General features: G+C 36.7%; 1 protein-coding gene across 1 annotated transcript in view; it reads right to left on the minus strand.

The window, feature by feature from the left end:
* CPNE8 (copine 8) overlaps nucleotides 1-24,400 on the minus strand; it is a 74,989-nt gene that overhangs the window by 39,522 nt on the left and 11,067 nt on the right. Inside the window, exons 2-7 of the mRNA XM_083859033.1 lie at nucleotides 21,715-21,755; nucleotides 14,922-14,968; nucleotides 11,182-11,285; nucleotides 8,306-8,345; nucleotides 7,466-7,542; nucleotides 2,151-2,214 (exon numbers count right to left, since the gene is read on the minus strand). Coding sequence (XP_083715159.1) covers nucleotides 2,151-2,214; nucleotides 7,466-7,542; nucleotides 8,306-8,345; nucleotides 11,182-11,285; nucleotides 14,922-14,968; nucleotides 21,715-21,755 — 373 coding nt within the window. The remainder of the gene's footprint in view (nucleotides 1-2,150; nucleotides 2,215-7,465; nucleotides 7,543-8,305; nucleotides 8,346-11,181; nucleotides 11,286-14,921; nucleotides 14,969-21,714; nucleotides 21,756-24,400) is intronic.

Genomic DNA, 24,400 nt, shown 5'->3' on the forward strand with positions numbered 1-24,400 from the left:
ACCACAAATAAAACTATCTTCTATGCTAAAATGGTTCAGAATTTTTCAGGGATTTCCTGACATCCAAAACTGCATTCTGAAAGAAGTAGATGCACAGACAAGGAAAGTACATCAGAATTAATTTTAAAAACTCCAGTCAGGCACAACTCAGCCTCATTCCTTCAGAGACTTAGACCTGTTGGTGTCTGCTCCTACTGTCTGTCACGCAAATGGCTGCTGGCACTTTAGAGTCTGCAACCTTCAAGGAAATGAGCCTGAAACATACCAAGTACAACAAATAAGGAGAAACGTTTTGTTGCTGTGGTCAGGGAAACTGAAAGTCACACAGGTGACTTTCTTTGGGAAAAGGCAAGAATGAGAAAAGGTTTATAATTGCAAAGATAAACCTGCAGATTCAGCAGCTAACAGGCAGGGTCTGCTGGAAGACTGTTCCATAAACAGGTCTGGAGATACAACAGCAACAAGAGGATGATGACAGAAAATGTGGGCTCACCACTGAGTGGGGCAGGGGACCAGGTGACAAAGGACATTGCAAGGTGCATGTTTCTCATAGCTTTCTATGTCTTGGTCTTACTGCTAAGATTTGGCTTCATGACTCTTGGAAACTGAGATCCAGACCTGAGAAAGTCTGGAACAAGGATAACTTGCTCTTGGTAGAGGAGGACCAGGAAAGGAAACATTTAAAGACATACAGAAGTCCAAGGACTTGGTAGGATGCACCTGAAAGTGCTGGTGGAGTTGTCTAATATCACTGTGGGGCCACTTTCAGTTGTCTCTATAAAGTTATGATGTTCAGGGGAAGTTCTCCTGTGTTTGAGAAAGGGCAAGAGTACCCAAACCAGTTTTATCTCATACCCTGAGATGAGGATAGAGCAAGTAATCCTGGAAAACATAGGCAAACGCATGAAAAGGAAGAAGGTGGCTAAGAGACATCAGCAAGGATTTACAAAGGGAAAATTCATGCCTGATCTACTGGAAGACTTTCCTCACAAAATGAGTGGCTGAGTGGATGAGAGGAGCCTAGTGGACATTGTTTATTCTTCACCTTAGCATGGCCTTATACACTGTGTCCCATAAACCCTTGTTCACAATCTAATGAATTATAGACTAGATAACTGGACAGTGAGGGACACTGAAAAATGGCTGAACTGCTGGGTTTCAAAGGGAATATTGAGTGGCACAAAGTCCACCTGGGACCAGTCACTAGCACTAAGCTACACACTGAGGCATCAAAAATGGGCCAAGAATGTTGAACATCTTCATTAACGATTTGGATGAAAGTTTGCAAGTTTGCAAACGATACAAAACTAGAACTAGCAGTTTATACAACAGATGGTTCTGCTGTCATTCAGAGACAGGCTGGAAAAACTAACCAGTATGAACCTCATGGGGTTCAACAGAGCAAAATGCCAGGTACTGCACTTGGAGGGGAATAACCCTATGTACCAGTACAGGCTGCAAGCCAAACTGCTGGAAAGCAGCTTGGCAGAAGAGGACTGAAGGGGCTTGGTGGACACCAAGTTGATCAAAGCGCCCTTGGCAGCAAAGGCCAACAGCCTGCTGGGCTACATCAGGAAGAGTGCTGACAAAGTTGAAGGAAGTAGCTCAGCTCTGGTGAGGCTACTCCTGAAGTACTGTTCATTCCTGGAGCACTAGGCTCCCCAATACAAGCAAGAAACAAACATGCTGAAGGAATTCCACTCAAAACCCAACTGCCCAGAGCCCTGAGTAACCTGCCCTTGGAAGGGCAGGAGTATTGGGCTACACAATCTTCCAAGGCCTTTTCCAGCCTCAGCAATTCAGTCATTCAAAAACTCATTGACATTCTGAATATGAACTGTAAAAATTTGGATAAAGTACAAAAATCCAGAAGATAAGTACATGACAGCTGCTGAGACACTGCAAGAGACTGAGAGAGTGAGGACATGAAGGAGCATTAGAGAGAGTGCAAGAGATGCATTGAGCATTGGCTTCTGTTTCTTTCTGCTTCTTCTCTCTAAAACTAAGAGCACCTTTAAGGAAAACAATATTCTAACCTCTTACATAAATCACCAAATGCAAATTTAGAAGTTATACCATTAACAATTCAATGCAGTTTAACTCACAAAGCAATTTTCACTTTAGTTTTGAAAAGCAATGAGCACACTTACTCTGCAACACCCCAGTTCCTCTGCTGTTACAATTACCGTCCCACACTTCTTCCCAGGAATTCCCCTGCAAGAAAACACAATCACATCACCTTAGTTCCTTAACAAACAGTTACAACTGACACAGAGAGCACAAGGTATGCTTTCAAGTCACAAAGCTGATGGCATGCAACTCAGTTTCCCTTCTCTGCCACTAGTCTGTGTAAAAAAGTTGGTTTATTCTAAGTGAATTGGTAAATGAGTTGCATATTTATTCAAACTAGCAAGAAACAGTTTTGATATTAAAGGAAACAGCATTAAAAGTTTAAATAGGTTGAAATAGTACCAGAAACCCTTCCACTGATGTTTTCTTTAGAGATGACTCTACGACTGATTTGTGAAAAAATCCTATTCCAAATTTTACTTAAAATACCTAAAATATAGTTAAAAGTAAACACCAGCATTATTTTACATTTATTCTGAAATGTCTATGAAGTCACATAATAATCTCACCATCATATCTGATATAGGAGTTGCAAAATAAATTACTATTCACCCAGATATGCTGCAACACCAGAAAGCACAAAACAGTTCCTCAGCATAAAAAGCAGCAAAGAAAAAGAAAACCCACACAGAATCTGATAGTATTCAGTGCCAGTATTCAGTGCCCCTTTTGGAGGGGGATACACAGAACACAAAAAAACATGGGCCGTATAAAACAAGGACAACATTAACATGATGGTTGATAAAGAGGTGAAATACTTCATCAAGATTAGCACAGGATTTCTCTTTCACAGAACAAAAAGTTCTCATTATTCAGGAACTAAAAACTCTACCAAATTACTGGCACAGATTTTGATACTATTAAGTACAAGCTTCATATGCTTAAGTCTACATTCATGAAAATAGTACTGGACCATTTGCAGACACTAAAGAGTTTGTTCTCTTAAAAATTCCCTTACAAATCATGCATTAAGAAAAATCCTTAAATGTAAAGTAAGCACCCTGACAAAAACTTCAGTGGTCACAGATCAGGCAAATGGAACAAACTTTAACTAGCAATAATGCCCTGTAAGAAAATAACAAAATAATTTCAAAATGGTCGAAATTTCAAGTATGAAAAAAAAAAATTATGTAGACACACATCATTACAGACCAGTCCTTCCAGTTGCCAGAGAAATACTGACTAATATTATGCTGAAGACAAGCATGTAAGAATTTAAATCCAGAATGCAGTGCCATTACTCATCTTCCTTAGCTCTAAGGAATAGCTGGTAGTGAGCTACCCTGAAACTGGTTCTATCGCATTGAAATTAGAATAGAAAGTTTATGTTCAGGCAACTAGTTTCTCAAGGTTTCTCTGGGAAGGATTACAGATCAGGATTTTGGGGAATAATGAGAGAGATTATCTGTAACCTGTATTGCATAACTGCAGTCAACTCCACCATTAAGGGCTAGTTATCTTAAACTCAGAAAATGTGCCTGTCTAAGTATGAACAGAGTGGAAACTGAATATAGGAAAATAAAATGTGAAAGTCTACATTTCAGTTGGCCCTACTGGCTTGAGAGTCCAGAACCTGTAGGTTTCTCTACAGTGATCACCTCTTTTTGGACGGTATTTGAAGAAGCAGGTCATTTCATTGTTAGAGGAACAGAACGGACAACCATTATCAAATGAATGTTTTTCAACAATACCTCCAAGTCTAGATAAGATACACCCTTGAGAAGTAATTATTGTTTCTTTAGAACAAATGGTTCCACAATTGAGGCACCACATCTGCAGCACTAAGAGAAGTTTAAAAGGACACTCTGAAGAATATTTGGGCTTTAACAAGGACTGAAAGAAGGACCTTTACAAAGTCTGTGTAAAAGATGACAATTTATGTGGAAATTCAAACCCGAGAGGTGAAAAAGAGCCTCCAATTTTGCAAGCTAGAATTGCAATGAGGCAGAGGATGGAACATTTTTCAGGTCATTCAAAATGTTACAGTCTTATCCCTGAATTTGGAGAGCCTAGCCCTCTGACAGTCACATCCACAGATAAAAGGATAAGACAAATATATATATAGGAAGTCAGTTCAGGTGTTTTTCTTTCAGTTATGTTCACAGCAAGATGACAGGAGAAAGAACTTCACAAAATAGGCCAGCTGGCTCCAGTACAGCCTCATTAGCTGGCAATGGCACTCAGATGTGAGTAACAAGCACAGAACACTCATTAAGCTTTGCAATGACCCTATCTCCTCATCAAAGGGAATACCTACAGGAATGCACTTAGCAGATCCTGAAAAAAAAACATTGCTCAGAGTTATAAATATGGCTGGCATCTTCTCTCTAGGAAGAGAGAACACACAAAGATCTAATTCTGGATTATGCCTGAGCAGGTGACACCCTCTTGAGAGAAAAACGAAACCATGCCATTTCTAGGAAGTAGGTGTATCTGCACGTTATCCTTCCATGCCAATACAGCTGGAATGTGCAAGGCAAGTCAGAGTATATCTTACACATGGAGCTTGTCTTGAGAAGGCACTTAATGAATCTAGTAACCCAACACATAAACAGAACAAACATTACTGTCAAAATGTCATACTATCCCTTTCACCTTCTTTGAATTACTAGAATTATTTTCCAATGGAAATTATCCAAAACAAATGTTCACATCTGAACCTGGACAGTCTGGAAAACAAAGTGCAACACTAAAATATGTTCTTGAACAAATGCTCACTGTCACAAGGATAACAGGCTAACAGGCTACCACACTACAGTACTGGGAGCAAGACTCTCCCATGACAGACTGCATAAAATTCCAAATCCTTAACAGTATCAGAAACAGAGAGGTAGATTCAGGGGACAATCTCACAACTGCCAAGAAGAAATACTGTCAGGTTCATGCCTCAGAGGTGTAATCTGCTGGTGCTAATAATACCAATGAAACCACAAGGTATGCATGCCATGTAGGCAAAGAAAAATGTGAATTGTGTACCCTCACTTTTGTACTTGCCATGAAGATTAGTGCAAGGTGTGTTTCAGACTTCCTGCATGACCACAGTAATAGTAACCCTGCCCTAGGCTTGAGATATTTTACTGTAACTTTGAGGAGGGACAAGACTACCCTTTCACTGTAGACTTCCCAAGGGAACTTTCCCTGATGATACACAACCTGACTTGAAGCTGGACAGCTCACGGCAGCCATGGAGTCCTGAGTTGTGTAAGATTTCCGTAAATGCCTAAAGTAGATAGAGCTGAAGAATAAGTTTCAAGGCTTTCTAATTTTCATTTTGAAAGAACATCAGAGCTTACTTGAATGCCAATCAGAGAATGGAATTCAAGCTTCTCAAACTGCTTAAGTATAAAAAGTGACAGTTCTGTAGGGTAGCTGATTGGGACTAAACAACACCAAGCATTCTCTTCTTTGTACATCCACTAGCAGAGAAATGAAGAGGGAAAATGTTAATGAACTTCAGAAATATGGTCAAAAGATAAAGCTCTCTTAATTCATAGATCATAAACAGCATTCATGCTATGAGAACACAGACTTGACTTCATAAAGAGAACAGTAAATTCACAGCAGTAAATATCCCTAAGAAGGGAAGACATGCAATATTGCCAATTCAATTCTCATTGTTTGAATATTAAGAGACATTAAACCCACATCCACAAGCAAACAATCCTGAAATGCAATGCAGTAGATTCATGAATAACAGAATGAATAACAGAAATGTCTCCTAGACACCCAGATATCCAGATTTCAGAGACAATCACTCAGGCACAGTTGTCAAGTCACAGGACTGTCAAATGCACCAATGACAAAATAAAACAGAGACACTACAAAGAACTAATAAAAAGTCAAACTCTCACATTAGCATGTGTCTACACACATGTTGGGTCCATTTAGTAACTACCATACAAAAGACTATCAGAACCAAGACCTGAGAAATGATGGTTCACCCAAGAGAAAATATATTACACAGGCCAGCACAACTGTGAAGTAAGAGCTTTTTTCCACAGAATGTTTACTGATATTTTTTCTTTTCTCATACACAATTTCAAACTTTAAACTTCATCTGTTACTCATTTCAGACTTCATTTAACTGTACCAAATGCTAAACTGTTGCACTGATGCCTTTTAATCTACATGTTCAAAACAAATTTCAGGAATTTTCTCAAAAAAATCCATGTACTACGCTGAATAATTTACTAATTGAGGACAGAAACAAATTTGAAGACCTTCAAAAAGTCAGGTAAGATTCATCTTACTAAATGTGCTTCAAAGTCAGCACTTTCTCTGAACAGGTGACCACAGCCCTCCAGTAGAATCAACCATCAGTCAACCCAATTGCACTGGAGTTGTGACAGTGCAATTCACCGCGGCAGCCAGCATGAGCTAGGCCTAGACAGTGAAAAGTCAGTGAGCTGTTGTTTCAGTAGAAGTAAACAAAACAGGGCCAACCTCCTGTCCCACTTGACAAGATGGTATTTCTGAGCTCAAACTGTGCAGCTGTCAAGAACTAAAAACATCTCCAGAAGAAGCAGTGACTGCATGTTGCCATCCCACAGTGCTGGGGCCCTGGTTCTCCTGGGACAGCCCTGCAGCTGGGCAGGGATTCCTTCCTCAACTGTGACACTGGAGCTCCCCTGCCTGTGCCTTGTACCTCTGTGATTCTTTGACTGTGTGGAGATGGGTTTCCACAAGCTGATGACTCTCCTGGGATGGGTCTGAAAGCAGCCAGGGCAAGGTATTTGGGCTCTCCCCCACCTACCATTGGCACCCTCTTCTTGTTTGTTTGCAGACAACCTTTTTAATCACATAACCTACTTACTGTACTGGTCCTCGAGGTTATTTCCTAGACATGTTTTTAAAATTTTAATATCCAGAATGGGATTAAGGGGAGAATCACAAAATACTGTTGTCTAATAACCACAGTATTTGCTGATGTTAATCATTTTGTGTGATTGTATTAGAAATCTGATAATCTGGTCATCTGATTCTTCACTCTTTGTTTGTGAAGGTTTTTTCTACAAGAACTCAAATGCTTGAACAAAAGATAATAAAAGTTTTATGATGTGCTAATTTTGCAAACTAAAACAAAAACATTTTTAGAATAGTACAGTCAAGATGTTTCTAGTGCAAGACATAACAAAGTTGACAAAAATTTTGGATTTACTAATTGTCCAAAATGAAACCTAAATTATCATAGCCCACATAAAGATTTCTATTGGATTTATGCTGTCTTAAAAGTCACGTGTCAATTCTATATATCAAGATATCTCACAGCAAAAAAGTTCCACAACTCTTGCCTTATGCAGCAGTATGCATTCATCCAACATTCCAGAATACTTACACAATTGATTTTTCCAGTCTGCTCCCCTGTGATCCCACTATTTCTCCCAGTGTACAAAACATCTGTCCCAAAAAATCCTGAAAAGCAATAACATAAAACCTCAGAATTCATATTACACACAAAGAAACTTGGTTTCCCATTTATCTGAGCTGTTTCCTACTGAAGAACAGATTAGTAATAACTATGCAATAATGAATCATAAACAGACTCACTACTACCTATTTGACTTAACAGTAGGTTACATTTACAGATGTAATTCTAAGGCACTACACAATTACTACAGGGAGGATGTAATTTAAGATCAATGGCTAAAAGCCTCATCTTTTTCACTGTGAAGCACACACAGCATTCCTTCTACTATCCTCTTTTCCATTGCTCCAGGTTCTCAATGGTTTTTTTACCAAAACCTTCCTTTTTTTAAAAATAAAATTTTATTTTAAAAAAATTCACTGAGAAGCCTCTGAAGTCTACTCTTGCATCTCTAAATTTTATAGTTACTATTTCATCATTCCCACTTCAAGATAACGTGAGTATAAAAAGGTTTCTTTGAACATTGAGACACAAGCAAAACATGCTTCCATTTTAGGACCCAAAAACGTATCAACAAATTGCAGCATATTACATATCTGAAAGGGTATACACGCATGCTCAAACATGCCCTTTGCAAGAGAAATGTCCCATTAAAATTATACTCATTAGCATTACGTGTTTTCACTCATAACACAATCACTGTATTTGTCTCTATGTATCTGATATTACTTACAGTCCAAAGAAAATAAACATACTTAAGAACTGTAAGCATTTTAGCACAAGAAATTATAATAGTGAGGAAGAACTTACATGTTTTGACAGGTTAGGACTCTTTGAGTCAACATCATAGCTTAGGGGAAAAAAAAAGAAAATTTGTATCAGAATTGCCACATGACATATCTGAGGAAAATTATGTAAAGAAACAAAAATCAAACAATTCTTTCACCTGTTGTCATGTATGAAATTTACACAAGCAGATTCATTAATGGAAGGCTCTCAGTAAGGAAGACAAATTGAATAATCACATATTATAGGACTATGGTTCATTTGTTATTTGAAATTAAATAATTTTCAACAAAGTGCAAGCTTTAAAGAGAAATTCTTCTGATATTCCTGTTTGAACAATGAAAGATGACAAAAAGCAGTTAGAAGTTAAAAATTAACCTTAGAAAACAAACTAACTTGTAAATTATTTTCTTAGGTAATATTTCAGTCATTTGAATAAGCAAATAGAACTGACAATAAACTAAACTGCTTTTAACAAGAGTTTGACTTGTTCTTTTGAGTTTATCATAATCTTGGTCTTCCTCCAGCTAGAAAATGTCATAGTTTCCCTTCCATAATCAAGCCAAGAGTTCGAAAAAAATATTCCCTGAATTTAAGAGAGATTGAGAAAAAATAATGTGAGAAAATCATACAGGATTACTAATCTCTATACTTTAATAGTCTTCCATCTTTATCAGATAATCCAAGTAATAGTTTTATCAAATAATCCATTGAGATTCAATACCAGTAACTAAACTGAAAACATTTTTATCTGTTATGTTACTGCCCATCTCAGGCTCCCTTGCATGTTTCAGTTCCCACTGCACGGAATGACATCCCTTTGGTTGTGCTGCCACAACTGCTGCTGGGATGCATCATGGACCAGATCACAAGTCAGGATGACAGGAATGCCATAACATAACTGGATGTAGCACAGTACAGTCAAAGCTTAAGAAACATATTTATAAAGAAAAGAAATTCCTATAAATACCAATAACATGAGTTAAACTCTCCAATTAAAAGCAAACTCTTTGGTGAAATTGACCAGAAAAAAACCACAACTTGTAATTTGACCTGAGGTACAGCTACAGAAGTAAAACAAAGAACTACTTCACTGGCCAAATCACTAAGTACCAGCTTTGAGCAGAAAGGGGCTGAGACATTGGTGGCTGTACATTTTAGAGGGTTCATGATCATTTATTTAAGCACCAAATATCAGAGATATACTTCCCACTTGATTTTTTTCCCCCTGCAAAATATATGATTCATATAAGGAATTTATTTGAAAAATAACACTTTGGCCAACAGCAGTGCACAATTCTGCCAAGGAACTGAATACAGGAAACTTTCTAAAGTTTCAGAATTGGGATTTAATCCATGAGTGGCTCTATGAGATCCACATTTCTAACTCAGAGTTCCAAGATATTTAATTTTTCATCCATCACTGTTATAGTGCTCTACACTAAATTCACACAATATGGCTATATGGTCACTTGCAGGCAAAGACAGCAACAGCTTTTCAGCTTTGAGTTCAGAACAGATTTAAGTCTAGGTAATGCAGGACAGCAGCAGAAAGCAGTCAGGTCTTTCTGATAAGTACACAGAGTGTGTGATATTTACAGCTTTTCATGAACAGACAGGAGTCCATTTCTCTGACTACATAAAGAATTAATGCAGAAGGTCTTTACAGACTCTCCTTTCTTACTGTTGTCTGAGCTTGGCTTTCTCTTTTTCAATTCATTTCTATAATTTTTCATTTCTATTGCACTGTTCCCTCCCCATAACCTGCATGCATCCTATGAGAAGCAAGAGTAAAACATAAAGATTTCCACACAGCCCTCACTGCAGCAATGCTTTATATTTGGAGAGGAATCCTTTATTTCACAAATTCCTTAGTTTTTACTTAAAACTTACTTTAAATAACCTACAAGAGTTATAATCCACAGATTGAATGACATTAAACCCAACTTTTAAAACTACAAATAAAGTCTACATTAGGCTTCCATTGTGAAAGACAAAGAATTTGTACCTAGCCACCTCAAAGCACCCTGTAATCTTCCTGGCTTTAAGTATTTCCTTTTATTCCTTGAAATAGGTGGTCTAGTACATCTTGCAAAGGAAGGGAAAAGAAATAGGAAAAGGGTTCTGCAACTAAAAAAGGAAATACAAAGAAAATTTGTGGCCACAATGCATAGTGTGATGCAAAACTGCAGCAAAAACTTAATTATCTCTGAGGGCTATTCATACTACCTCCTAGGGCAAGGTTAAGAAAGAACTGCTAATAAAAAAAGAGGATGAAAATTGAAAAGAAAAAAAACAAAAACAAGACAACCTCGGTTATCAGAAAGACTGAAATAATTAGAAAGAGATGATAGGCAATGGTGATGTGACCTGGTGACTGGATTCTCAATTCTATTTTCCAAAGAATAAAGTGAAAATCAAAACAATTCCACCAGTCGGATGAAATGAGCACATCTGGAATAATGTCAAAAGCCATCTACCTCTAGAACGACTGCTGTTGTTTTAAAATCTTAAAATTTAGTATAATTAGATGCATAGTAAAGACAATTTTGGCTCTGTACTATTTGTACAGTATTTTATTTCTGAACAATATATCTGCACCTGTTTTGCTGGCTATGCTGCAAGAATATTTTAACATATATATTTTCCTTCCTATTTTCTGAAAGTAATAATTGTAAGCATAATTGTACTTTTGACTAGTTAACACCTGCCAATTTCTTAAAACTCAGTCATTATTACCATACATATTTATTTCTGAGGAAGGAATGCTAAATCAATCATGTTTATTATATTAATTTATCCTATGTCAATAGATACCATTTCACTTCAAGTTAATTTTATGCAGGACAAAACTTTACACGCTTACAGAGGCTGCAATATTAGAGTCAAAGGTAACTTACAAATCGAATCGCAGATTCTCTCTTTCTTCAAAGAAGTAGTCCATTATAAATTTTCTTACAAAATCTGGATTTAAAGTATTATCAATTACTTCTGTTCTTCCAAACTGGAAAAGATAAGGAAGTCTAATTAGACTGCCAATACCAGGAATAGGTGAGATATATGACACCTGTAAAAACTTCTCTCAAACAGATGCCATGAAAGAAAATGACTGCATTCACATGAATAGATCAGTTACCTGTGGATGAAGACAGAGTGGCAGCAGATCTCATATTTCAACAGAGTAGTACATACCTTGACCTAAACTTCACCAACATCAGCTCCCAAAGCCAATAAAAACCCACCAAAATTTGAATCAGTAAAAAAATCTGTTTCCTGAAAATAAGTGCATCAAAAAAACCCACAACCAAACACAACAGCAAGCAAAAGCTTGCATATTTTGTTTATTTCAGACAGCTTTAAATATTAGGGAACACAGTCCTTCCATTGCAAATGTATCATTTTTGCACTGTCCATCTCCCATTTCACCTCAGTTCAGCTCTCTCTTCATCGCTCCTCTCTCTGAGCTTTTGGCAAAATGCCTTTTCCTTCTTGATGTTTATAGGAGGTGCCTCAGCCCCCTGGACTGACTTTGGAGATGGCTTTTCATGGATCAGGAGGATGAACCAGACACAGCAGATGAATAGGAGGCTAGATAACATACAGGTTCCTTTCTCTTAAACTATTCCATGATTGTCATATTTCATATATATCATGGGTTTAAATTTTATAGCTCCATTACAAATAGAATTATGTATGAACGCAAAGGAAAAGTTACTTCATGAGAAAAAGAAGCTATAAAATGGCAGCTAAGGATCAGTCTTAATTTTTTAAAATAAAAAAACTTCATACATTTTAAGTACTTTTCATCTCTTCAATTCTGCATTTTTTTCAATAAACAATATTTAATTTTACACTACAACCATGTTACCCTTGGGAAATCTGTCAGATTTGATTTATAATGCATGACAGAAGTGTATCAGTAACCAAAGATAAATATGCAAAGTGCTGATGATCCAATCACACTGAGACCAGAAAAGGCCTAACTGGATGCCCTTCACACTGTCACCTTTACCTCTCACCAGTTATACTCAGATTGTTACATAACTCAAGAGACTGAATTCTGTGACACTACTAACTTTTCTTTAAATTATTTTAAAATACTGTTTTGGGTTTTAGTTGAGGCTTCAGATTTTTTTGTCTGTTTGTTTTTTTTACATGGCCCACACAAATGATTCCTTCCCATATGTTTGGACTCAATGATCTTAAAGGCCTTTTCCAACCTAAATGATTTTATGATTGAACTATCATAAGTAATTACTTAACTGATGAATTACTAATAGAATTTACTTACTTGTGACATTAAAATGCTGCTCTCTAAAAATTATTAGTCTACATTTTCGAGCTAAATTAAGCACCTTTTGAAATCTGTTTTCCCAATTACCTATAGCCCTTTTAAGAAGAAGAGATTACTTCTATAATCCAGTCATTTATTACTAATAACACAGCTACTGATTAATTAGCTCTCCACATGGCTTACTTTCCCCACTAACAATCGAGTAAAGTTAAAATTTCAACATGGCCAAGCAGTAATAACCTTCAGAAACACTATTTGGGAGAGTAGTAACAGAATTAATGCAACTATTTAAAGATACTAATCTTCTACCTACCACCTTTTTTTTTTTTACTGCTGGTATAAATGTAATACACCAGAACATATAAAACACAATCCTGATTAAGCCCCTCCACAGTGCCAACCTATAAATTTTGACTGTTGTAAAAGATACTAGGAATGGATTCTACTCACTGAACTCTACATCTGACATAGTCAAAACTTTAGGCTTTTGGTTATCTCCTGGGGGCATTTATATGGAATGATTCATCTGATCTAATGCAGACATCTAATTTAGGTCTGGTGAACTGCCCTCAGGATGTTATTTTTTTTCCATTAACTGTAAATAGAAAACTGAGTTGCAAATATTTATACCTGAACCTCCTGATAGACAAGATGGAGATAATTATGATTTAAAACAAAAAAAACTCAGATTTTCTAGCAACTACAATGTCAAAAGTCTGTTTTAATGTCTGTAGTTCCTAAACTTCCTCTTTAATTATATGTACTTCTAGGTAAGATTATATTATAATCCTACTGTCAGGGCAATTATAATATTAAAAATGGTAAGTAATTGTTTTAACAGCTACGCAAGAGAAATAAGAAAATTACACAAAATTATATATGAACCTTTTATAAGACACTAATAAAAGCCAAAATTTTGACAAATTCATCTTAACCCTGGACCAGAAGAGGACCCAAATGCTGAGTGATAACATAAGCTTGACAACTAAACCACAGAGGTACCAAGCCACCTAGGCACTTGTATGACTTAAGAATTCACTGTTTTCACAGTTTGCTATCCAGACATTCAGAACCCTGTGTACATCCACTACATCTCCTAATTTAACTATGACTAGGGAATTCCCATTATGACTCCCTAAACTAACATTTCTTCACACAAATCATCAGAGGAACGTGATCCAGCAGGTATACTGAGAGGATGTCTAGCATCCTCTTAAGAACAACACAGAGCAGCAATTTAGCTAAAAACTACAAATTAAATAGGTACATTGTTTCATGTATTGCAGAGTTATATGAGCTTTTCCCCAAGCATGAAACAAATCCAATCCTCCCTTCTTGACAAGACTGAATCTCACATTCACCACGTTTCAGCAAAGCAGAAAATGCAGTTCTCTGGCCAACTGGCAAGGACACCAAATATAAGAGAAGAGGTCTGTTTTCTGAGGCCCTGGTCACCTCCCACTGGAAACTTTACACAGTATATTCACAAAAAATACCAGTTCTGAAAACAACAACATCAGACCTCCTCTCTTTTACACGGAAAAAATAGTAAGATAGTACATTCCACTCTTGGCTCTATTCTTAAAGCCCCTGGCCACACAGCAATGCACATGTAGTGAAGAACATCTGTAGTGAAGAAGTTTTACCAATCCTCTCTGAAGACAGGTAAATAGTGTATCTTATCAGTAGAAAGATGAGCATCCTTCCCCCGGTGCTATCAGTTCTTTCAAAGAGTAACATTAGAGGAGAAAAATTAGATGACTAAGTACTGGGACAGAGTTCCAGGCCATAAATGTTGATCTGCTGCAGGTATCCAATTCTGAGGTACTTGATTTAGTTTCTCAAGACTTATCTCTCCAGAGTGTTTACACTTACAGATAAGATAAAGTCCAACCTATGCATAACATCCTCCCTCCCTTGTTGCCCACAATGGTGTGCACTCTATTCAGCAGCATCTAACTTCTCTGAAACACTACACTGCAAAGGTAGATCTTCACCAAAACTACAGGCTAGTTTTGCTGACACTGTCCATCACCACAGCTCAGTCCTGTTTGAGTATCTTTCTCTCTTGAGAGCCACACACCTTATCCAAATTGACAGCTAAGTCTGGTTTAATTTATCTGAGGGAGACTAAATGGGAAACTCATGTATTTTTTCTATTTTTGATGGAAATGTGTGATACAGATATGGAAATTGAGATCAATGTGACTATATTTTAAGGGTTTGCTAGTACATATAAGCCTAGAGTGGCATTCAAGAGGTTATGACATGCCCTCTTCTGCTAGGACAAATGAGCAGCCTTAAATATACCCAAAAGGTTTATACATCAATGAATATGCATCTTACCTCTCTCCATTCTTTGTTTCCAATTGCTTGTGTGTACAAAACACAGACTGTGAAAAGAAAATAAAAAAGTTTTGTTATTTTCAAACTTCAACATATTCTTAAATTAAGTGAACTGATTTTGTAGTCTCTTGTGCTGTGGAAATTAGTAACTAGGACAATCAAATAGTTATGTTTTCCCTCAACTGTCAGTAAGTCTAACCAGACTGGAGACCACGTGGTGTACTTGTTGCAGAAATCAGCTAATAAATGGAGTGCTTCTAAAATGGGAGGCAGCACTTAACACCTGACCTCCAGCAAAGCACTTGACAATCTTTAAAGGTAAAATTGGATAAAAGCAGGTCTTCTTTAAATGTGGGTGGTCAGACTACTCTAGATAATCTAATGTACAATTACTCTAAAATATGCTTCTTTCAAGAGAGAAGAAAATTCAAGTAAAAAACCAAATGAGGACCCTACTGAAAAGAAACAAGGGGAAACAGAACCAGAAAAAAGGGGGAGGAGGGGGAAAGACTTCTTAGGTTTTCTTCCTTAATTTTACTTCAAATTATTTATATATATTTAAGCACCTCATATATACATACTTTATTTTTTAACCTAAAGCCTGATAAAAAATGGAATAAATTAAATTTGTTGACGTAACCTGATTTTGAAAGACCAAACAGAACAATCCCACAGGTGTCACTCAGATCTCTATTTCCAGTACAGCACTCACTACACATTAAGCTGCAGCTTTCATCACAAGGACTGCTGACAGGGGTGCAGTGATTATAATGACATCTTTTAAACACTGTTTTAAGTATGGATCATTTGCACTGAAGGAGCACTATAAACCCTATTTTCTACAGTCTTGAACTAGTTGCAGGTAACTACAATAAAGCAATTTTTACCTGAAACTCCTCCTCAAACCCTTTTTAAACAACAGAAACACAGATATGTCAACATTTTTTTCCTCAACAAATTCTTTTCCTGTACCAATCATTATTTCTCAAGAGAAGGTAAAAATAATATTTTAGGTTGCAGCCTTGAACAACAAAGGTAGAGGTTTGATTTTTTTCTCAGTGAAGTCAGAATCATCAACAGACGAAAGCAGAAATGAAGTCAACTTTCTAACTACATTTTCTTCTTACTTGAAATGCATTTCCTCCACACCAAAAAAAAAATAAATAAATAAATAAATAAAAAATCCCCTTAGGCAGTAGCAAGTAAGAGGAGAAACAGAAAAAAGCAATTTCAATATTTTAGCTCATATAGAAGCTAAAAGTTAACACTTTATTTTTTAAGTAAGTTGTCTTGCATATGAAAAAAGCTTTTACCAAAAAAAAAAAATCAAAGTATTTTTTAGGAGATGTCTGTCTTTCTCCATTTACTCTAAATAAACCCTTGGCAGTCATGTGCCTACCACCTTTGGTTACTGTTTATAGTAGAGTGAATCCAAACCAAAAAGCCTGTTTTCACAACACACTCTGGAGTAGGCTGCTGGAGTGCATTACATGAAGAATGAAGTGAAATGAGAAAATGTGAGAAAACAGAATTAAATAGAAACTATGAAATCAGCTAAGGAAAGTTCTGTAGGTTACTGAACTTCTGACTACCCATTCAGAATTGTAGAATCATAGAATATCTGAGAATAGAATAGAATAGAATCATAGAATATAATCGCTGGAAGCGACCCAGCTGGAAGGGACCCATCAAGATCATTGAAGTCCAACTCCTGGCCCCGCACAGGACACACCAAGAGTCACCCCATGTGCCTCAGAGCATTGCCCAAACACCTCTTGAACTCTGTCAGGCTGGTGCTGTGCCCACTGCTCTGTGGAGCCGGTTCCAGTGTCCAGCCACCCTCTGGGGAAAAACCTTTTTTCTAATATCCAACCTAAACCTCCCCTGATACAACTTCAGGCCACTCCCTCAGGTCCTGGTCACCACAGAGAAGAGATCAGTGGAAGCTGTAGACTACAATAAGGTCTCTCCCTCTAGGCTGCAGATGTGTCTGACATTTTAAATATAATAAAAATATAGACTAATAAGCAATCACCTCATACAACATTTTATTGTAAGTAAATGGGCAAGTCTGACAGGGATACATACATGTGCATCTCAAACTGACATTTCAAAAAAAAGTCAGCCCTAATGAAAGCTTTAGAAAAGACATATATTCCAGTCTTTCTCATAAATACTTTGTAAATTTAGAACAATTTTAAAAATTCTTCTATCTTTCCTCTAAAATGAGCCCCATAAATTTTAGGAAACCAACCATGATACTGGTCTCCATCAATTTAAGATTCACCATCTCAAATTGCTCTTGGAGTTTTCTAAAGATCCTGATACACTAATTGCAATAATCACTCAAAAACTTCGTCAAATTCATATCCAACTGGAGAAATGCAGATAAATATGGTAAAGTTGATCTAAAGTGCTTGAAATACTCAAACCACAGATTAAAGGCTCCATAAAGCAACCCTATTTTTTAGCAGAAAACAGTTAAGAGCATTGTCATAAGGGAGAAGAAGGAATAAAGGGGGATAATAATATTTCAAAAGCCACCATATCATGCAACCATATCCTAAGACAGAGCTGAAAAAATAGTTTTTCTCTCATAATTTTAAAAACTGAGGGAGCAATGATAAAGTTCATAGCAGCACACTAATGAAGAGTAAGTAAAGAGAAATCCTTTGGAAGGCTTTGACATATGAGCTGATTCAAGAGAAGATACAGCTACATCTATAGTCAGGAATATTAATATTTAGTAATTTTTAACTCTAGGCACTGATACCACAATGTCATATTCAAGGTAAAGTTAACTAAATCTTGCAATGAAGAAGAAGGTGGAAATGTCAACACTTATTACTCTGTTGTAGATACAGTTCCCAAAATATTATTGATTATTATAGCCTGCACTTTCCTATTTTCCAAGATAGACTGGGCCTCCCTTACCTGCTCTTGTCCCTTCCCTTTCAATGCATATATGCTATCCTTTAGTCTGGCAACTATTGTTACATAAATGTTGCCCAGCTCAGTTTTTCCAAACACAACAACACATCTATTCCATTTCAAGGAAGACTTACCCACGATGAAACTGACCTTTTCCCCATGCTACCTAAATCTTTTCATGGTACCAGTTCTAGCAGGGCTCTCCAATACTCTTCAATAACCAGTTTTTATACCTTCCAGGCAGAAGTGCCCTAAGGTCCCTTTGTCCCAACTGCAAAGAGATTCTTCTTATTGTTACTGTCCTCCGTGGGGAGACTCCCCAGGAAAGTTTTTATGTCTTCAGTTGTTCATTCTGGACTCTTTTGATGATCAATACTCAGGAGCTACAGGGTTCCACAGGAGGGGATTTCATCCAGCTGTGCTGCTGTCAGCACAGCTCTGCAGGGCTCAGCTTGAGTTGTCAGAGCAGGGGAAGAAAACAATTCTGCCCGTCATTAAACAGAAGAAACATGCCAAAATCATTAACCTGTATCTCCTCAGCAGATCTTATCCCTGCCTCATCAAGGAAGCCCTGTTTTAGCTCAGCTTTCTACAAGAAAAAAAAACAAACCAACAAACCCCATCAATTAAAAAAAAATATTCCTAGAAAAAATGGTCTCCAAACTGGGAGAGCAGGATGCTCCAAATGCTACAGTAAATCAGTATATATGACTTGCTTCAGTATATATGACTCCACTGAGCAGAAAGCACTGTCATTAAGACCTTTCAGTGTTGTTTAAAATACTTCATGAACAATGGCTATCCAAGCCTGTCCTATCTACATCTACTATCTCTACTCTACAGTTATTTCTGTCACTTGCCTCTGGGGGGGCATAGTGACAGATTCCTCTTGGCATGAATGTTCTAGATTGCAGGGAAGTGGTCAGAACTGGAATACTGAGTAGCAATTACAGTATCAAAAAAAAAAAAAAAAAAAAAAAGGCCAAGCATATCTCCTAAAAGAACCAGAAAAATCACAAATTCCTTTTTAATTTCAGGAGAAGGCTATTTATATTGACATGGAAGTCAGCTACATTCACGTGTGTTCCTCCAAGAAGAAGACCAAAAAGATACAACTGGATTTTCACTACCAGTATGATCCTTAGATGAATGCACTGGAGTATGAAAAGAATATTAGAACTGGCCTAGTCAAAAGTAACAAGAATTTAGCATACAGAATGCCTCTACATAGTTCTATCTTGTATGAGATCTAATGGCTGCAAATTCAGTGGCTGTAAAAGTGGATCTTGTGACAGTGGCAGGATGCTGATTTTAGCACCTTTTTAGCAACAGAATAAACTTACTGTACACAGAGCAGCCAAAGAATGGCCTTTATCCAAGTGAATAGACATGGAGGAAAGTTGTCTTGCTGTACTTCCAAATACAGAAGAACAAGAACCTTCTATATTACTCACCCCTTTTACAGTAGGGCCATACCTCTGTGTCCAACTAAAGGACAGTACAAGCAAACAAACTAAGTTGGCTATTAAAAAAACCTGCAGAGTACTAAAACTGGATGTACACTGTTTGGAGAGGACCTAAAATCAAAGCTGCTCTAACAAGTAATTTCTAGAGTGCAAATACAGTATGAGCACTTCCAGAGTCAATGGATTCTCCCTCCTCTCTTCACCAAGGATGTATTAGTACACTCTATGGTTTTATACTGCTAACCTGTGACAGACAGGCCTAATTGGCAGCTTAACTGGGTACTCACAACTGCAGACCGGACCTCTAAAGCACACCACCAATTTAAGTGCTTTAAATAAGCTATTTATATTAATTGAAAAAGTAGTATGTCACAAACTGATAAGTAAGTTTAAGACACTTTTAAAATATTTCCACATTTCCATATACTCTGAATCCATTAAAAAATACCACCAGTTTACCTCTCAGAAACATTTTAAAATAGATACTAAGATTTCTTTAGGTTTTACTGCCACTTTGTTTCTATGTTTTTCTCAGAAGGGGTCACCCACCAGCCTGGGTCACTTTGGTTCACTCATCTGTGTGTTACTGGGCTGTGCACAGGCTACAGAGCCTTTGGAGGTACTGCCTTTGTATGGAGCATCTCCTCTCAAGAAGGCACATCCAGCAGTGTATCTGCACACATGTGGCTCTGGCAGTATCTTCAGCAGCTCTGTCTCTAGCTCACAACTGCTGATACATTTTTACTGAGATCTGTTAGAGCAGGGCACTGTGTGCTCCCCCAGCTGGCACAAGGTCTGGCAGGCAGGTGCTGCTCACATGGTTTTCAGAGCTGCCTGGAACCAGCTGTGACTGTCACAGAGTTGTTCATGGCCTTCTCCCACACAGCTCACACTGCAGTCCCCTGCCACTCAAACCCTGCAATTCCTGCACAATACAGTGCCCTATCTGATAAAAACTTGAAGCACGTGTCCATAATAATATTTGAGTTTAAGAGCCATAGACACCATATCACTTTTGCCAATACGAAAGATCTCTGAATTCATTACAGGCAATAAGTAACTGAGCATTCTTCAAAACAGTTTAACTGAGGATCTTTTTTGACAGAACCACAGAATTGTTAGGTACCTTTGGAGATCATCCAATCCAACACCCAACTAATTTTTACTATTTTTTAAGCCAACTAAATTTATTTAATATGCAAAACACTTGGTTTTGTTTCTATGTGATCTCCCTATACCAGAGGCATGGTATTGCCTATGTCTCCTGGGATTGTTTTGGTTTTTTTTTAAAAAAAAAGCTTTACAGATTAGAAACATCAAAGGAACTGCTAACTCCTTGTAGCTTTTCCCCAGAAAGTAGAAGCTTTTCCCTTCAAAAGTGTATTGTGAAATCTCTCTCAAGAAATTTTTGATGCAGAATGCAAACATATACTCTAACAAAACTACTCAAATGTTTCATACTGCTACATGACTCAGGATTCAAATATCAGGACATGGTTGCATGTCCAGAGACTTGATACAAGTACACATGTCTTGGGTTATTTCCAATGCCAGTAAGCACAATATGTGGTCTCCTAAGGAAGAAGAGCCCAGGCTTAAAGAAAGAAATTGAACTTATGGATAAAAGCAAATGGAGAGTTGTAAGGGAAACAAGATGACACCACAACCTAAGGACCAGTCTATTAACACTAAAAAACTCCTTTGAGTAACATTATCAGAAAAGAAAGGAATTTTTTGTGTTCTCGGTTCTGATTAAAGTTTTCAGAAAGCATCCAATACAGGAAGATAGTAATAACTTTTAAATAAAAATTCCCATCATAAATTCATAGACATGAGAGTTTTGAGGGATCCAATCATAATACAGCTTAGGAGGAAAATGAGTCACCAGCTTACAATTCTGAAATTAATAATTCAAAAACCATCATACCATTTTTGATCAGGAAAGATAAGTGTTTCCCAGAGATTAATTAACTTCATTTTACTTTTCAGTATTTGATTCTAAAATTAGTGCACAGTATGTACTAGCAGCAACAAATGCTTCTAGTCTATTTAGTATTTTGCCCAATAGCTTTGAAAAAGCTCTAAAACAACAGATACTGAAAAATAAACAATAACCTAACTTTCCAGAATTTATTAGTTTTAGGAAACTTAAGGTTAAATACTAAAAAAGGGACTATGTAGCTCAGGAAAGCATTATTAAAAACAATCTTTAAAGTTCCAGTTCTCATAACATTAATTGTAATTTATTCAAGTATAACTTAATTATTCTACTTAATTGTCACAAAGACAATGTAAACCTAACTGACATTGCAGAAAACCACCCACCTGATTTTATTCCAGTGTTTGCACATTTAGAATACGTAATAAGAAGAAACAACAAAATACTATATACTCACTTGGATCAGATTTAGAAAATGTATCTCTGTCCAAAAGATTTCTATAAAAAAAGAGAAGAGACAAAAGTAATCTTAGAGGCTAAAAAAATTGTGAAGGATGCAAATCAGATACCAGTGCACATATGTTTTTAACATATTTAATCAGGAGTCAGATTAGTCTTCTCCCCTCCTAATACACAAGACCTAGTCAACACTAACACTGGAGTCAGCTTACATTTCATTTTATTATCCATTTTGGATTTGAGCAAACTGTGGCTCATATACTCCAATACCATGAACCAAAAAACAATCATACGTATGTTATATATACATGTAACAGGCATCAGGAAGAGAAATACCTTTAAATCACAAAGGTCTACCAGATACTAACTTGCCAGTTCAACCCAAAACCCTTACATTTTACTTAAAAGAATGGCTATGAGATTTCAGAGCCATCAGGAAGCATCTCCAAGAATCTGTCATGGACAAGTTAGGTAAAGAGAACTAACCCGTACATAGAATACATATAGGAATAAATATTAATTTTGTTATGGAATGCAGTCCCAATATCATAACCACACTTCAGCCAGCTGAGAATCATACACAGATGAATAGACTGAAATTAACAATTCTAAAGAATCAGGACTGACCAGAAACCGTTCTCAGAATAGTTGCCAACATTTCATCATTCAAAAAAAATTAAATAAATTTTAAAAATTGTCTTGATAGACTAGAAAAACGTTCTGTAAACAGGATGCCATTGAAAAAGGACAAGAAAGAGTTAGTAAACTGTGGAAGGTATTAAACTTAACAGCAAAAATTCAGCATAACTACTTGGAGCTGGATATACAGCAGTTATGTTAAAAATAGTCCCAGATATCACAATTGACCACAAATTCAATGCAAGTCAGGAGCCTTGTACCTTTGGGAAAAAGGCATACTGGAATACACAAACAAAACTTCCACTTTAGACTAATTGCCTGGTCTTCCTAACACTGATAAACACTCAATTCAAGCAATAACATTTTGGACACTCCAATTTCTTGCAATCTAAGACAGACGTGGAGCCACTGGAGTTCAGTGAAAACAGAAATAATCAGAAGTCTATTGACAGTATCTATGAGGGAAACACTGCTACAAATTGCAGCTGACCTCGATGTAGACAGAGCAAGCAGGAACAGGTTTAACCATAAATTGAATCTTCTGCACTGCAGGCACAGAAGTTGAAGTTTATTCCATTGTTTTACCATCTTTCACTGTTAAAGGTGGGAGAGATGATGTGAAATCTCCATTGTCTTCAAGAACATGTCAGGTAGCTACAATTTCTAGTAAGGTCTTTGATCCTACTCCAGAGCAAAAGGAAGGATTAAATAACCAGTTTACATCCCTTATAGCTGATTATTTTTAATAACTAGTAGAGCCTCTTCAAGGCTCACCATTAACTACTCTCATTCAAATCTAAATCAATTTATTTTTGTGCTACTGAACAGTGCTGAAAAGTGTATTCATATTTTGTTAATACAGGTGTTGTGTTCTAAGTGGTCCAATTAAGACTTCAGCAATGAAAAGAAACCATATCACAAATTTAGGTTTTGTTAAGTTCACACTTCAGAACAAGCAATGTGGACAAAAAAATACCTTGAAAAGAACATTGGACAGATCTGTTTTATTTAATCTAGCCAAAGTAGGCATTAGCCTGTGAATTAGTACTTGTAAATACACCTGAATTCTGCACACACGAATTCTTCTGAACTTCTCTAGTCCATTCAGAAGTGTAATTCTTATGCATACAATTACACTCAGTGACACTGTATCCTACCTTAACAAAAATCATGCAAATATAAATTGGAAGTATTAGGAAATGCAGGAAAATCAGTGAACCCAAGTGAGTAGTTGACAACAATCACTACAAACTGCTTTAAAAGACAGTACAGAAAGTTCTGCAATATTGGAATTGCCAAAATGAAAATTGCCTCTTATTCCTCCTTTAATTATACATACCTAGATACACCATCAATTCCTGGTAACTAGAATTGGATTATCCCAAAATGAACTCCAATAAAACCTCAAAATTAGATTTAGATGAAAGAAACAGAACATTAGATTTTGGAACAGGCCTCCCATACTCACCATTAGAATTCCAAACAATTTTAATTCCTCTGCATGATAACTATACAGTGACCTTATAATTGGTATGTTAGTGCTTGTTACTGTAGATTAGAATTAAGGAATTTTAGTAATGCTTATATTAAGATAAGATGCTTTGAGTTCTTTAGATATTTCCTACTCTTCTTGTGTTCCTTTTAATGTTTTGATCCCCTCTATTTTCCCATATACACACTAACAAAGAGTGGCCTGGTACTGTAAAGCTTAGTCTATCCTGATACTTCCAGCAGCTGCTGCAAAAAGCAGCCACCATGGGAACAGCATAAAAAGAAGGTAAGGATCTGTAGATGAGAATCTATAGATTCTTAAAGAATCTTAATGAATCTAAAGATAAAGAATCTTTAATGAGTTAAGAACATTTCTACAGAACAACTATCCCTGAAAGGATTGCAAGGGTAGAGACACCCAAGTTTAACATGGTAATTCAGGTCAGTTCATGCAATGAGCTCCAGTTTTGAACTAGTACAACTTGCAACACCCTCAATTCAACCCTGTACACATTTTTCTACAAATAAACAATATCTTCAGGAAAGTTTGCAGC

This window comes from Zosterops lateralis, assembly GCF_965231275.1.
Source record: "Zosterops lateralis genome assembly, chromosome: 4".
NCBI lineage: Eukaryota > Metazoa > Chordata > Aves > Passeriformes > Zosteropidae > Zosterops > Zosterops lateralis.